General features: G+C 58.9%; 6 protein-coding genes across 6 annotated transcripts; 3 read left to right on the top strand and 3 right to left on the bottom strand.

Annotated features, from left to right (window-relative positions):
- Positions 1-2,298: 2,298 nt before the first annotated feature.
- On the top strand, positions 2,299-2,651 carry HRG_10519 (uncharacterized protein; the record flags this gene model as incomplete). The annotated part of the gene is made up of 2 exons (XM_044868990.1): positions 2,299-2,358; positions 2,433-2,651. 2 exons carry the CDS (start codon positions 2,299-2,301, stop codon positions 2,649-2,651), a joined length of 279 nt encoding a protein of 92 aa, XP_044715732.1.
- Positions 2,652-3,351: 700 nt separating this feature from the next.
- On the bottom strand, positions 3,352-3,898 carry HRG_10520 (uncharacterized protein; the record flags this gene model as incomplete). Its single annotated transcript, XM_044868991.1, has 2 exons — positions 3,352-3,596; positions 3,697-3,898. 2 exons carry the CDS (start codon positions 3,896-3,898, stop codon positions 3,352-3,354), a joined length of 447 nt encoding a protein of 148 aa, XP_044715733.1.
- A 1,010-nt stretch (positions 3,899-4,908) lies between these two features.
- Positions 4,909-5,919, top strand: HRG_10521 (porphobilinogen deaminase, dipyromethane cofactor binding domain-containing protein; the record flags this gene model as incomplete). Its single annotated transcript, XM_044868992.1, has 1 exon — positions 4,909-5,919. The coding sequence occupies one exon, from the start codon at positions 4,909-4,911 to the stop codon at positions 5,917-5,919; it is 1,011 nt and encodes a 336-aa protein (XP_044715734.1).
- A 383-nt stretch (positions 5,920-6,302) lies between these two features.
- Positions 6,303-6,988, bottom strand: HRG_10522 (glycine cleavage h-protein; the record flags this gene model as incomplete). Its single annotated transcript, XM_044868993.1, has 2 exons — positions 6,303-6,697; positions 6,856-6,988. 2 exons carry the CDS (start codon positions 6,986-6,988, stop codon positions 6,303-6,305), a joined length of 528 nt encoding a protein of 175 aa, XP_044715735.1.
- A 1,472-nt stretch (positions 6,989-8,460) lies between these two features.
- Positions 8,461-9,561, top strand: HRG_10523 (ras family domain-containing protein; the record flags this gene model as incomplete). The annotated part of the gene is made up of 3 exons (XM_044868994.1): positions 8,461-9,276; positions 9,327-9,401; positions 9,463-9,561. The coding sequence occupies 3 exons, from the start codon at positions 8,461-8,463 to the stop codon at positions 9,559-9,561; spliced, it is 990 nt and encodes a 329-aa protein (XP_044715736.1).
- A 2,659-nt stretch (positions 9,562-12,220) lies between these two features.
- HRG_10524 (uncharacterized protein) lies at positions 12,221-12,703 on the bottom strand (the record flags this gene model as incomplete). The annotated part of the gene is made up of 1 exon (XM_044868995.1): positions 12,221-12,703. The coding sequence occupies one exon, from the start codon at positions 12,701-12,703 to the stop codon at positions 12,221-12,223; it is 483 nt and encodes a 160-aa protein (XP_044715737.1).
- Between the last annotated feature and the right edge of the window lie 1,528 nt (positions 12,704-14,231).

Raw genomic sequence — 14,231 nt, forward strand, 5'->3', positions numbered from 1 at the left:
TAGTTGCGGCCCCCGATGGGTTAGGTGCAGTGGGTTAGGTACCTTTACAGTGGGTTGGGGTGCTTTTCTCGAGGGTTGCAGTTCAGGCCGTTGCTGGCTGCAGGCCGCTCACTCTGGCCAAAGTAGGGAGGTGCCGTCAACTATCCGTAAGTTACATGGTCCACGTTACGCCCGCCTTCTCCTGCCTACCTCGGGCTAGGGCTGTAATTACTCCGTACAGAGCCCCCGCGATGCCGCCGACCAGCTCCTCCAGACCAATGAAGGCGCCGTTGGCGCCTGAATGGACACTGGAGTGGGGCTCTGACGCCCTGGAGGGTGGGGAGGTGGGTAGGGGCTCTTGGTGCTGTCGTTTTGGCGGCGCATCAATCCACGTGGGGGCCAGAGCCTTACTTGCCTCAATGCGTAGTCAGCAAGCTCATTCTTTGTGCAAGTAGGTGCCACGTACAGTACTAGTACTGCATTGTATCTCTTTATGCACAATATGCCACCGCCAACGCCCAATGCCGATGGCCACCCTCCTTAGGCGAGGACTTGGGCGAGGAAACACCAAAAATCTAACCCAAGACGCACTGCCTACTTCAAGAAACCCCTTCTTTGCCAAGGTCAAATCCCGCTCGACAAGAGATCAATTTCGTTCTTTATCCTCGCTTGGCCTTGACCTGTCATTTGGTGCCGCCTTTCGATTCGTCAACCTAGCCTCATGTAAGTCGCCGGCTTTAATTCGCTCTCTGAGCTAAGCAAAAGATTCTATACAGCGGATACCAGAGTAGCCGATTGCTCGTAGACCCAGTCTATTACATGTATTCGAAAACCCGCCTGGAGAGGAAGCCAAGTCCAGATGGCCCAAACGTCCGCTGACCGCCCTAAACGGCAAAGGGAAACCCAAATGGTAAATCGTAGGCGAGGCATCAAGAGTCAACGCCTGCGTTTGAAACTTGTCGCGAATCGTGCACGGATTTTGCAGCTCTCGGAGATACCCCTTGGCAAGAGGAGCTATAGGAGAAGCTAAGGGGCGGTGTAAGAAGGAGAAAGGAGGCGCCGAGAGCTAAAACGGACTGCAGGGAGCCAAGAGGTGGCGATGGCTTCCCATGAAAGTAGCGAGAGAGAAGACGGGACCGCCGGCAACGGCTAGAAAGAAGAGGCAAAAAGGCCAGTTATCTATCATACATCGAGATCTCGGCTGTAAAGAGTTTCCTACCTTGTTACTAAAGCAATGGAGATATAGAGATAGGCGTTCGATAGAGGAACGGAAGGGAATATGAACATGCAACAATTAACTTTCTGCCACTACTATTGCCCTCTAAAGAATTAAACAACTTTTCCCTGCCTGTCTGACGACTTACCATTAATTTCCCCTTCGTGCATTTTATATGCACTCTTTGCATCTCTCTTCGAGAGAACCACATTCGAGAGAGAAATACACGTCGAAAATATTTTCTCGACCCCCTCGGACGATCCGGCGCGATGTAAAAGCTTGCGCAGCGGTACGCCATTGTACGAACAGTTGGACACAACTCGGCCCATGTGCCGCATCATCAGGCGCGCAGCATGTTGAAGGACATCCAAGATGGCTTCAAGGTCCATCACATGCCGACTTTGAATTTACAGACACAGCCCCGACCTGCGCTATTTCGGCCCGGGGGGCGCCAGGGCTCCTTCTAGACTGGTTCAAGTTCACTCGCGTAGGTTGGGTACATCCATCAGACGGTTGTAGAGATGCGTCCACTCGGCATGTACGTACAATTTGCTGGTTTGCTTGGGTGATAATCTTTGTTCCCTACTTTGGTAGGCCAGTGAGGTTAATCGTAAAATGAAAATAGATAGGGCACGCCTGGTTGACGCCGGTTAGCAGACGTGGCATGACGCCTCCTATCGGCCTCTTTCTTTGACTTCCACCCGGCTTCCATGTATTTTACTTGGCTCTTTTCATGTTGGTTAGTAGCGTCAAGCAATTCCTCGGCTCAGTGGCTATCCGGCTTGGCTCGTAGGCGACTAAGTGTAAGCTTATGACGACCTATCGACTCTAGAGATGCAGCCAGGCGTCACGGCGCGATTCTGCCATCTATATCACGACGGTGTTGCTGCTGCTTCTAGACACGGTCAAACCCAAAAACTCTCAACTCCATTGGCTGGCTTGCACACCGAAGCCATCATTGTCGGAGCCCCGTGGAAACAAGCTTACAAGGTATCTCGAAGGCGCGGCCGACCATTTCCGGTTCGCCATCAACTCGTACGAGAACGTCATCTGCTATAACATCATCTTCGACAAACTTCCGCGGCAACTACCAGTCCCCGGCCATGACTGCCACCCACATCCACGAGGCACCGACCGGCAAGTCAGGGCCCCCAGGGTTAATCGCAAACCTGAGCCCCTGAGTTTTCTAATTGAAATGCAAATGTGCTCGGAAAAGACGCTAGCGATCCGTTCGCAGAATCGCTCTCCCCAACCCCGGGGGCCAGGGGGCTGGATGTGGGCTAGCTACGGCTGTGTCAAGGGACCCTTCCTCATTGGGTTCATGGCCAGCGGAGAGGACACTGGGGCGGGCTGCCACATCCGGAAGATTGAGAAGAACCCGGCGGCCTTTTTGGCCGACGTCCACTCGAGCAAGGCGGTTCCCGGGGCAGCCCGCGGGCAGCTTAGCAGGAAGTGACGTTGGGAGTTTTATGACAAAACGACATGAAGCAGCGGGTGACTGTTTCGTTTTGTTTCGTGCATGCTTTGATAAATATAAGGAGATAATATCTTTGTATATAAATGGAGCGTTCTGTACCTACCAACTGCTCCAACTCCTTTAAATGGGGGTTCGCTGCAATGAAGGGGATTCTCATAGAGTAAAGAACGTAAATGTGTGTGGCTAGTGAGACCACAATACTGGTCGGTTGGCATTCTCATCGCGCTTATACGTAGAAAAGACAAGCCACGGCATGGATTTCGAGCTGGATGGGACACAACGTGGCTTCATCTCGGGATTCATGCAACGAGGGACTACACGGCCTTTCGTGAAAGTCAATTCAAGGTACGAAGTACATATCATACGCTGGATGAAGCTGGTTGCTGCCTTCAAAGCACTTGATATGTCTGGTCTTCAACAGGCGCTCGCTTCAGGCACTCACCTGGCGCTGCTATCAGGATAACTGATTCAATTCTCTCGCGACGGCTAACGGGGTATGCATTCTCTCCCCCAGCCACCAAAGCCTCTCTCTGCCTTGGATGCAGCACCAGACCCCGACCTTGGGCGACCAGAGCCTCGACTAAGAGCGCCATCCTCTGGTCCAACATTGCAGCTCCCCATCCATAAGAGAGAAAGGGATCAGACTCGGCCAAGCGGCCAACTCAGACAAGAAACACCTTCACTTGCCACACGGCCCGGCGTGGCATGGCGATTCGCACCGGCCACGGAAGTCGGGCTCGATAACCAAGCACTTGTCGCAGCCGCAGAGCAGGTGCAGCTCGTTGCCGACGCCCTGGTTCGCGTCGTTGCAGAGGCACAGGTACAGCGCCGACTTGACGTCGGTGCCGGGGGTTCCGCCGCTGCAGGGCGCGTTGGGTGTCTTGCAGTAGGCCTCGGCCAGCTGCTTCTGGTTCCACGGCATCTCTAGAGCCCAGTTGTGTTGTCAGACGGGAGCAGACGAGGCTTGAAACGTGGCCATGACCAGAAGATGAGAAAGGCGGGAAGAAGATAAGGGGAAGCGTACTCATCTTCATGAGCACCGAGGCGCAGTAGGTGTAGCCGCACTCGCAGATGGGCCCCGAGGGCTTTGGCGGCGCAGGCGCTTGGTCGGGCGACAAGATCGTAGCAACAGACACGGGGGACAGGGGTGGCGGCAGTGATGCCGGGGTGATAACCTGGGGCTGGGCGAGGGCCAAGGCGGCGAGGGCGATGAGCAGCGAGTTCATCTTGACCATATAAGCAGCGAGGGCGGTCGAAAGCAAGGGACGCGATGACAGAGCTGCAAAGGCCTTTATCCGTCTCGGCAAGGAGAGGCGGAGCGGCGTGGCAGTGCTTTTACTTTTATACTCGGCGGCTCGACTCTGGACTTGGGAGATGTATGCTGATGGACGAAAGGAAGTCCCGTCTGCAAACATTCAACGGTATCACCTGTGCTCGAGGCGCACGAGCTTGCTACCAGACTGTGGCTCGGCCAAACCGAAGTCATGCCACCAGGGAACAGGGTCCGCGTCAGCCCACTGTCACGGGAGACAGGAAATTGCGGCGATGGCCATTTTGGCCTTGCAGTGTGGAATCGTGGACAGGATCTTGGTCTTGGAGGGCTGCAACAGAACGGTATGCCGTGTTATCGGAGTCGGCCACCGCACATGGCAAGGTGCTGGCCATGACGCCCGGCCAGGCTCGAACTTGGTTCGTCTTTGGTCGTTGGTCAACCCATGCAGCTCTAGCCTTGTGGGGATTTGCACGTTTTCGAAACGAATCTTTCCGTTGCCTCTGCCACGCCGAGTACAAGCTATTATCAACGATTCGACAGCTTCATCCAGGCAAGGGATTTCTTCAGCATCTCACGAGTTCAGGCTCCGAGATTGAGGCGATCCGTGCTGGCATGGCGTAGGACAGGACTTGCAAGGCTTGACTTGGACAAACTGAGGCAATTTGGTAATTAGTGACGATGCCAGCCATGCTTACAAATCGTGTTCACGCTCCTACCTAGCTTATGTACCCCGTAATTACGGCCACGCTAGCCTGCAATGGCCAAGACACCTCTTCTCCCTTTCTGTGGAGCTCCGCGGCTCTAGCTGCCTGCTGCCCCTCTAGAAGCAGCAGCTTTTCCCTCCCTAATAATTGCGACGACGACCCGGCACCGCCAAGCTCCTCTACCACGCCGTTCCTTGCTCTTCCGCCCGCAGGCCTCGCCCTAAGACGCACAGGCGGGACGAGATATAGCGACAACGAAATGGCAGAGGCACCGGCCCATGACGAGCGCGTCATCAACGTGGGCACGCGCAAGTCGCCGCTGGCCCTCGCACAGACGCAAATCGTCGTCGAGGCCCTCGAGGCCCTCTTCCCGACGCATCGCTTCCCCATCCACAGCATGACGACGACGGGCGACCGCGACCAGACCACGGCCCTGTACAACTTTGGCGGCAAGGGCCTGTGGACCTCGCAGCTCGAGGACCAGCTCGTCGCCGGCCACCTCGACCTCGTCGTCCACTCCCTCAAGGACATGCCCACCACCCTGCCCGCTGGCTGCGTCCTCGGCTGCGTCACCAAGCGCGACGACCCCCGCGACACCCTCGTCATCAAAAAGGCCCTCGCCGACAAGCACGGCTGGACGCGCCTCGATGACCTGCCCGCCGGCTCCGTCATCGGCACCAGCAGCGTGCGCCGCATCGCCCAGCTCGCCCGCCGCCACCCGCGCCTGCGCTTCAAGGACGTCCGCGGAAACATCCAGACGCGCCTCCGCAAGCTCGACGATGACCCGGACATGGCCGCCATTGTCCTCGCCGCCGCCGGCCTGCAGCGCATGGACCTGGGCCACCACATCTCGCAGTACCTCGACATGGACAACGGCGGCATCCTCCACGCCGTCGGCCAGGGCGCCCTGGGCGTCGAGTGCCGCGACGGCGACGAGCGCGTGCTGCGCGCCCTGGCGCGCCTGCAGGACCCCGACGCCGCCCTCGCCTGCGCCGCCGAGAGGAGCCTGATGCGCACCCTCGAGGGCGGCTGTAGCGTGCCCATTGGCGTCGAGACGCGCTGGGTCGACGGCAAGCTGCGGCTACGCGCCACGGTCGTGTCGACCGCGGGCACAGAGGCCGTCGACGCCGACGTGACCGAGTCAATTACCACGTCCGAGGACGCCGAAGAGCTTGGCAAGCGCGTGGCGCTCGATCTCGTACGCCGGGGGGCCGACAAGATTCTAGACTCCATCAACGCCACACGGCCGGCGCCAGAAACGACCGAGTAGCCGCGAGCTCGGCAATGAACACACAGGGTGGCCAAGGCATGTCATTGTGCCCTGTGGATCAGGGTGGACGTAGCAGCGAAAGAGAGCAAAAATGGGCACGAGACACGACCATCTAGAGGCTGTCACAAGCCACCAACAGACACTACGGAGCGCAGTCGAACTGCCGCCCAGAACACTGCATCCATGTTCAAGAAGATGCTACGTATGGTACACATGTTGCCCGCCGCGCCCCGTCGCCAGGTTGAACTGACACGCCCCTGCCGCCTTGCATTGAGCGCACAACCCGAGGGTGGTGAAAAGAGGGAATTCATCAAGCATCTATCCCGCCGCCGCCCATCCGAGCCTCGCATTTTAATGTGAATTAAGAAGAAACGCAGTGTATCTTACTCGGCAGTAAATGCCTCGTACTCCTTTGCATCCATGAGCTCGTCAAACTGCTCGGCGCCCTTTTCATCCACCTCGATTTTGGCGATCCAGCCACCGCCGTGGCTATCGTCCTCGGCGACCGAGTTGATGGTTGAGGGCTTCTCCTCAAGCAACACGTTTGCCTGGCTAACCTTGCAGCGGATGGGCGAGTTGATGTCGCTGGCGCTCTTGACCGACTCGACGGCGCCGAGGCTGTCGCCCTGCTCGATCCAGCCGCCGGCCTCGGGCAGCTCGACGTAGACAACGTCACCGAGCTGCTCGGCGGCGTACTCGGATATGCCGACGATTCCCGTCTTGCGGTCGGCCGAGAGGTCGACCCATTCGTGGTCCTTCGTGTACTTGCGCGCCAGGCCTGCAGGCGAGAATGTGAGAGTCAGCGGTGAACGAACACGAGGCTATGATGGTGGCCGTTGCGACGGTGTCTTCGAGTATTGCCGACGGCCTCGAGACACGCCTGAATGGGACAGAGGAGAATGTAAGGGATGAGAATCGGGGAAAGCGCGAGCGTACCCATCCTCGTGGTCGAGAAGCTCCGGACGGGCAAACGGGTGGCAACGGGAGTGGCACGGGGCGCAGCAGCAGCAGCCAGGCGGAAGACGGCGGGCGGGGCGCCGGTGCGCAGGCAGCGAGCAATCGAGGCCATGGTAGCGGGATCCGAGAGACGGCGGTGTCAAGACGGGCGAGCTGTGCGAGGTTGGGCGGAGAGGAAGGAAAAAAACTGGTGATGTGCAAGTGGTGCGAGACGGACCTCGTCCCGCGCTGCGGCGTCGGTTGGGTGTGGATAAGATTAGGTACGAGAAATGGGGCGACAGCCTGCCGAGGCGGCTACTTACTTACCCCGTTCGGGTGCCGGCGACTTTTGGGAGGCTTAGCTTAGTCAGCCGTCGCCGGCCTCGGACCGCGCCTCCATCGAGAGAGGGAGCTCTTAGGGAAGTATCCGTAAAGGCGCGCCAATGCAGTCTGGTTGGCGGTGTTGAGCTCCATGCATCCCAACGTGCACGTTGGAGTAGTCGGCGTGGCTAAGAGTATTCTGGTCCAGGATATGCTCATGGTCTTGTCTGAGGTTGCCCAAGGTTTACTTCTACCGGCGGTTCGTGACAAGACGCCTCTCTTAATGAACCGAGGCCCTCTGTCTCTCGTTTCATGGCGAACAGCCTCGGTTCAGGTTCTCACCCTTCGACACTCAGCTTCTTGGCGCCATGAGGCTCGCGTCAGCTTCAGGGCCGTCGCGGCGAGTGCAGATTCAACAGCGTGCCTGGAGTCAGTGCCGAGGCGAGGTTTGTCCACAGCGGCTCCAATCAATTGCGACATGCGATTGCCCGAGCGGCACGGGCTTCGTCTGCCAATTGCAGACAATCTGCAACGTCGCCAGGCGCATCGGACGAACTGAGGACCATTTGCAACGGCGAATTGGGCCCACAGTCAGCCGTAACCGTGGCAGCTGAGAAAGTGAAACAGCGTCCTCACGTGCCTTGGGCGCGGCTCGCTGGAAGTTCCGGCCCCCGCCTGGGGATGAGGTAACGAGGGCTCGGTACCTGGACCGCATGCCCACAGCTGAGGGTACCAGGGTCCGACGAAAAGATACTCGAGAGCAGGTTCTTCTGGATCACGGAGCACACTCCATCGCCGATTCCGTTTGCTTTATCGTACCTCGCCCACCATCTTCACGGCAAAAAGGTACACGCTCCTTGGCTTCGTCAGCTATCCCAGCAGCTGCGTGGTACCTCGCTGCATGTACCCGTCTCCCAGCTCCCGTAGCCCCCTTTGCTCTCGCTCTCTCAGCCCGGCTTCACTTCATTCCACCTTGTTGGCTGGACTCGACCTCGCCTCGTCCCATATCCCCATCCAGCCAGCATTGCTTTCATCTTGGCTTCTCGCCGCCCTCCGACTTGGACTCGCCATCAGCCCGGCGCGCGTCTCCCCTCTTCCATCGTCCCTCGGCCTCGGTGGGGCTTTTGATCAGCGTGCACTCTTCCGCCGCTGCCCGCTGCTCAAGGTATCAACGACGCTGCTCTTCTCGATGCATCCGTCCGCCAGCTGAAGCCTTATCTGGCCCTCGCCTTTCCCCTCCCCTCTATTGATCCAGGCCAGGCACGTTTGTCGTGCTCCTCCGCCATGGATCCACCCACCGAGCCAGCGGCAACACCCGACCAACTCGACGACGGTGTCGAAAACATGGAGATGGATCAGCAGCAGCAACCGCCCGACAAACAAGCCCTCCCGCCGCCACATTCGTTGCACGACAGCCTCGACGATACCCTCGGCGGCATCGAGGGCTCCCCGCATGTGGCCTCGAGCAGCAACGGCTATCACCACGGCCAGCCTCAGCCCCTCGACCCGGCCGCGCCAAACAGCCCCCGCTATGATGACGACCACGCCAGCCGCCACACGCCGCCCGTCTCTGGCGCCCACTCCATCTCGAGGCCCGGCAGCCAAATGTCGAACCCCTCGAGCTCAAACCCCTTTCACCAGGCCCACGGCAGCGACCAAGGCGGCCAGGCCTCGAGCGAACCCCCCAACGGCCGCAACCACGTCGTCATAAAGGTCGGCATGGTGGGCGATGCCCAGATCGGCAAGACTTCTCTCATGGTCAAGTACGTCGAGGGCAGCTGGGACGAGGACTACATCCAGACGCTGGGCGTCAACTTTATGGAAAAGACGATATCCATCCGCAACACGGAAATTACCTTTTCCATCTGGGACCTGGGCGGCCAGCGCGAGTTTGTCAACATGCTGCCCCTGGTCTGCAACGACGCCGTCGCCATCCTCTTCATGTTTGACTTGACGCGGAAGAGCACCCTCAACAGCATCAAGGAGTGGTACCGCCAGGGCCGAGGCTTCAACAAGACGGCCATTCCCATCCTCGTCGGCACAAAGTACGACCACTTTGTCAACTTTCCCATCCAGGACCAGGAGGAGATTTCAAACCAGGTAGGCCAGCCAATGACGTGGGCAGAAAAGAGCTATGCTGACAAACCTAGGCGAGACGGTTCGCCAAGGCCATGAGGGCGTCTCTGATCTTCTCGAGCACTAGCCATAGCATCAATGTGCAAAAGGTCGTCTCAAGTCGAGTGGACGTCACCGCGTTGTATTCAGGCACTAACAAGACCAGTGCAGATCTTCAAGATTGTCCTATCGAAAGCGTTTGATCTCAAGTGCACGATACCCGAGATCGAAAACGTCGGCGAGCCGCTGCTGCTGTACCAAAACGTCTGACCAAGTCGCCGGTCTTCTATTTTCGAAGGCTGGCTACGGTGACTGCTCGCCATCTGGCCGACCCTCGGGCATATGGCTGGAGACTGGAGAGAGGGCGCTGCACAATCACTCGACTGCGAGCTCCAGAAAACGGGCCGGATCTGACTAGGGCGTCGGCATCTCGCCGGCAGACATGACGGCGCCGGGGCGTGGCCGGCGAGGGTTCTGGTTTAGCATCTATCACGTGCACGATGCCATGTTGAAGCTCTTTGTAACCCTACCGATGACGCACATTTGGGTTTTCCTTTGTTACTTACCACACCGCGCATGGCCCAACTTGCCCCTCCTTCAAGTTGGTCGCGGTTACCGGCACCTGGGCATGTTATGCTAATAGAGGAATACGGCGGGAGACTGGACGGCTGCCAGCAGCGGGACGACTGGGATGATGACGTCGGGAGCCCTTGGCGGCAACCGATTGTGGCTTGCGGGACGGAAGATGGAGCTGCCTGGCACGGGGCGGGGAGCAGCGCCCGTTGTTTGGATCAGGGCGGTGGTCCGGAGGGAAGCTCTGCCTGTCAAGAGAAAGCCTTGTGATGAGAGGTGGTGAAGATGATTGGAGGGCAACGGTTGCGCGAGGACGCGGGAGACGCGGGAGGCGTGGTCTACGGACAGCCTCGCAACGGGGAAGAATCAGCGGTGTCGGCGAGACTTGGCGTTGGCCGCGCACCTGGCCACGCTCGTGTCTGTAGCAAAAGCACGGAAGAAGAAGACTGTTGTCACGGTTGGGTGCTGGGTGACGGAGGCCACGAGTGACGTGGGGAGCCGAGATTGCAGACGTGGGAGATGCTCAACCAGGCTCGGCGTAGGACGCTGTTTCCGTCTCGCTTGTTCACGGTGATGGGTGACGCAAAAGAGCCACGACGGCGGAACCGGAACCGGCCCCTCCTCTCCGTCGACGCTCCGAGTCTGTCTTGTCGTACTCCGCACCATGTCCTCCATCTGACACAACCCCGTCACGGCCACAGACCAGGCATGTACACAGAGACATGCGTGCCTCGGCACCTTGTTAGCCAGGCCAGGCAGGCATGGGTACTGGCACACATTGCATACGTCAATGCACAACCCTGCCTCCCTTGTTGCGCGCGCCCTAGGCTGGCGCCCCTCCCGCCGCGCTCAGGGGAGAGAGGCAGTGGTGGGCATGCCGAGACCCGGAGGGCCGAGGGGCGCGGCCGGGGAAAAGAAAGCAAACGAGACGAAAGGAAACGAAGCAGTCGGTCACGGTGCTCTGTGGATTGGGGAGGGCGGAGGATGAGGGAGTGAGAGTTGAGAGTGAGATTGAGTTCTTGGCTTCAGTGCCCGGTGAGAGAGGGCGACGCCGTGGAGCTGCTGTCCGGGGACGGACATGCCATTAATAGACGCCGCATTCGCATTGACCCGTCCGTCGCCGACGCCGATCCATAATCGCATATACGTACAGTACGTACACACGTCCCCTCGGGGCATCATGGCAAGGACACACGGCACATGTGCATGCACAAATCCGATCCCACCGAGACACGTGCATACAGTGCAGACGCGAGCGAGCATGCACAGTCCCACACAAGGCACGACGGGTGGAGCAGATAACCGTTCTGTCGCACAAGGCAAGTCGCAAAGTGCACTTCATCCCGACCCGCCTATCCCTTAGGTGGTACTACGGAGTACGTACTAGTGACTACAAAGTACAGTACATCAAGCACCTGATAACGCCCGTAGTATGTATCCGTACAGCAGGTCTGTAGGTACTACCCACCACCAGGCAGCACTTCAACATGTTTCTCTCTCCCTGCCACGCCTGCACAAGCCTTTCCCCCTTTCTCCCCAAGGCGTATTCGTATCGCCCAAGGACTGCCGGGCAGGTCAATCAATGGTCAATCGATGGATATATGCGACACGGTATATGACAAATGTGCCGTTTCGCCACCGAGTCCATAGACAATGCGTCTGTTTTCCCCGTCCAATAGCTAGATTGCATCCGTTGGCCGCGCCATGCAAGAAACAGGCGGCGCGCGTCGTGTGGCGCGCTCAGCCTCCCCGCCGGCCCTTGCCACGCCCACGAGAGTTTATGAACAAAGAAAAGGAAAAAAACACCCTCTCAACATAATCCATGGGCCGCGCTTACGCAGGAACCGCACGCCCTCGGCCCAATCAGATGCTGGCCGACAGCCCAGGCTCACCGGCGGCACGACAGCCATCTCGACGGCGATAAGCCGTGCAGGTCAAAACCACAAACGGTGTAGCATCCATTGTCCATCGGTGCCCGCTATGTAACTATATGCCTGTCCCGATACAAGTATTAGCTCTCCCACCGTAGATGGACGCCTTCTCGAGGCCTGTCCGTGCTCTCCAGCTCTTGACCCTGGCCCCAGAGCGAATGCGCCGGCTGTGTCTGTCTCTCAAACTGTTCAAGGTCCCCCTCGCAATCAAAACTCCGTAAACGCCAGGCTGTGCTGTCTTTGCGAATCCTCGGCTGCCCCGTCTGGTCCACCGACTGGCCAGCGTCGAGCCCCAGAGGTGTATATACAACGATCCATCTGCCTGTCGCCGAGGCACAGGCGGCCGGCCTGTGCGCATGCGCAGTTCCAGACGCCCAAAACAGAGCACCCACAAGGTAGAGACGGTCGTGTGTGGTCGGGGGCGCTCATGAGTTGTTCTTGCCCCAGATGGGAGCCCCGAGAGGCTTGCTGACGCCAAAGCCGACGCCGACGGCCACTCCCACGACGAGCACGACAATGAGTATCTTGACGGCGATTCGCGTGCGGCGGTCGAGGCGCGCCAGGCAGGCACAGCTGCGTTGCCTCTTGGCCGCCTTGGCCCGCTGCTTCCAGTGGTCCTTGCCCGGCCAGACCTGGCAGTCGTTCCTCCTAGTCAAGACGATGCTGGAGCGCGGGCACTTGTCCGTCGAGCCGTTGGTCATCATGGCCTCGACATCCGTGTCAAAGGGGTTGGCGCTCCGCTCGGATCGAGGCGACGTGTGCCCGCTGGGGCATGGCGACCTGTCAAAGGGGCTGGGGCACGACCCGAGCGTGGTCGCGAGCGTCGCCTTTTCCATTGTCGCAATCGTCGTGTCGATGTGAATGCCGGCCGTCAGAGGCGGCTGGTCTTTGGTGGTGGGCGACGCCATGGCTGCGGCGGCGCGAAGTTGTTGCTGGTCGTCGGCAATGTCGAGCTTTCGACGGTCTGCGAGAGAGGCGAGCGACCTGATGGTTGTATGTCAAGCAACGATGAGATGGGGAACTCCCTACAGTCAGGACGAGGTGTCAGCGGGCAAGGTGGCTGGCATTCAAGGCCGAGGAGGCGAAATGGGGAGGAATGCAAAGCAACAGGTGGGTTTCAGTGCCAAGACAGGCAGTGTTGGCTCCTGCACACGCAAGCCAGTTGAAACATGTGAGTTACGTAGGCTCTGACTGACTGACCTCGGGGGGCGATGCTGCTACCAGTTCAAGGGCAGCGGACCAGCGGCGACTTTTCCCAACCAGACGGGCTTCCGGAACCGTGTGTAGAGTCGTGGTTGAGAGTCGGCCGTGGGCGCGCGGATCAAAGGAGGTCAGAGTTAGGGAGCTTGGCGTTGGACCCCTTTGGATAGCCCCGACTGCGGCGCTTGTAGGAGGAATCAGCGAATCGGCATTGCTCGCTCCCTGGGGCCGATTCGAGTGTGCAGAAACGACGACGATGGATGATGCGAGGGTTGAAGAGGCCAAAAGGAAGCTCTTGATGTTGGTGAGGCTTGGCGAAACGGAGTGAAGGAAGGGGAGGCCCAAGGCTAAAGATGAAGAATCTTCAGATGGACTTTGCCGACGAGCTGGATGCGAAAGGGAGACAGGGGAGAGGGGACAAAAGGGAGAGAGAGGCGCGGTACGGGAAGTTGGAGGAGATTCAGTGGAGGAGAGAGCAGGGGGCGAGGGAAGAAGGCAAGCTGTGACAATGCGACAAGAGGGGAATTGTGAGATCCATTTTTGCCAATGGACGAGAGTGGCTGCTGGCCGCTGGCTGCCGGTCACTGCGGCCAATAGTCCATCAGGTACCCATGTACAGTACAAGCCACAGCTCAGACGCTTGGGCCAGGGACGGACAGCTGGAGCGCTAAAACACACACAAAAAGCGGCGTGGTGGGATCCGTTAGCGAGGCAGCGGGCGTGCCGACGCGGCCACTAAGATGGCCTAACAGGCTAGCACCGCATCAGGCCATGGGTTCCTGGTGCCAAGCCCAGGGCCAAAACAGGGCAGGGGTCTAGAACAAACATTCGAGGCGCATGGCGCCCAGGCCGGGGGGTTTATTACCTTTACTCTGCTCCGTACCTGCAGTGCCTTAGGTAGGTACAGTACCTACCTACCTTACAGTACTCCGTACTCTGCCTTGAGTACTCTGCCGAGACGGAGCCCCTTTTGGGCGTGCCGGAGATTGTTTGTGCGTGGATGCCCCATGTCCATCCATCCCCATCCATTCCATGCTCAAACCCTGCGCTGCGCACAAAATGCCGGCAGCATAAACAGCATAAACAGCATAAACAGCATAAACAGCAGGGCCGCGTGCATTGACACGGGTGACGATGGAAACGTCATGGTCCACCAGCCTTGTGCCCTAGCTTGCCACTTGCGCCCATCGCAGCTGTACCCGTACTGTAGACAAAGACGCTGCTTTGTACAGAGTC

Source organism: Hirsutella rhossiliensis (genome assembly GCF_020360975.1).
Source record: "Hirsutella rhossiliensis strain HR02 chromosome Unknown scaffold00016, whole genome shotgun sequence".
NCBI lineage: Eukaryota > Fungi > Ascomycota > Sordariomycetes > Hypocreales > Ophiocordycipitaceae > Hirsutella > Hirsutella rhossiliensis.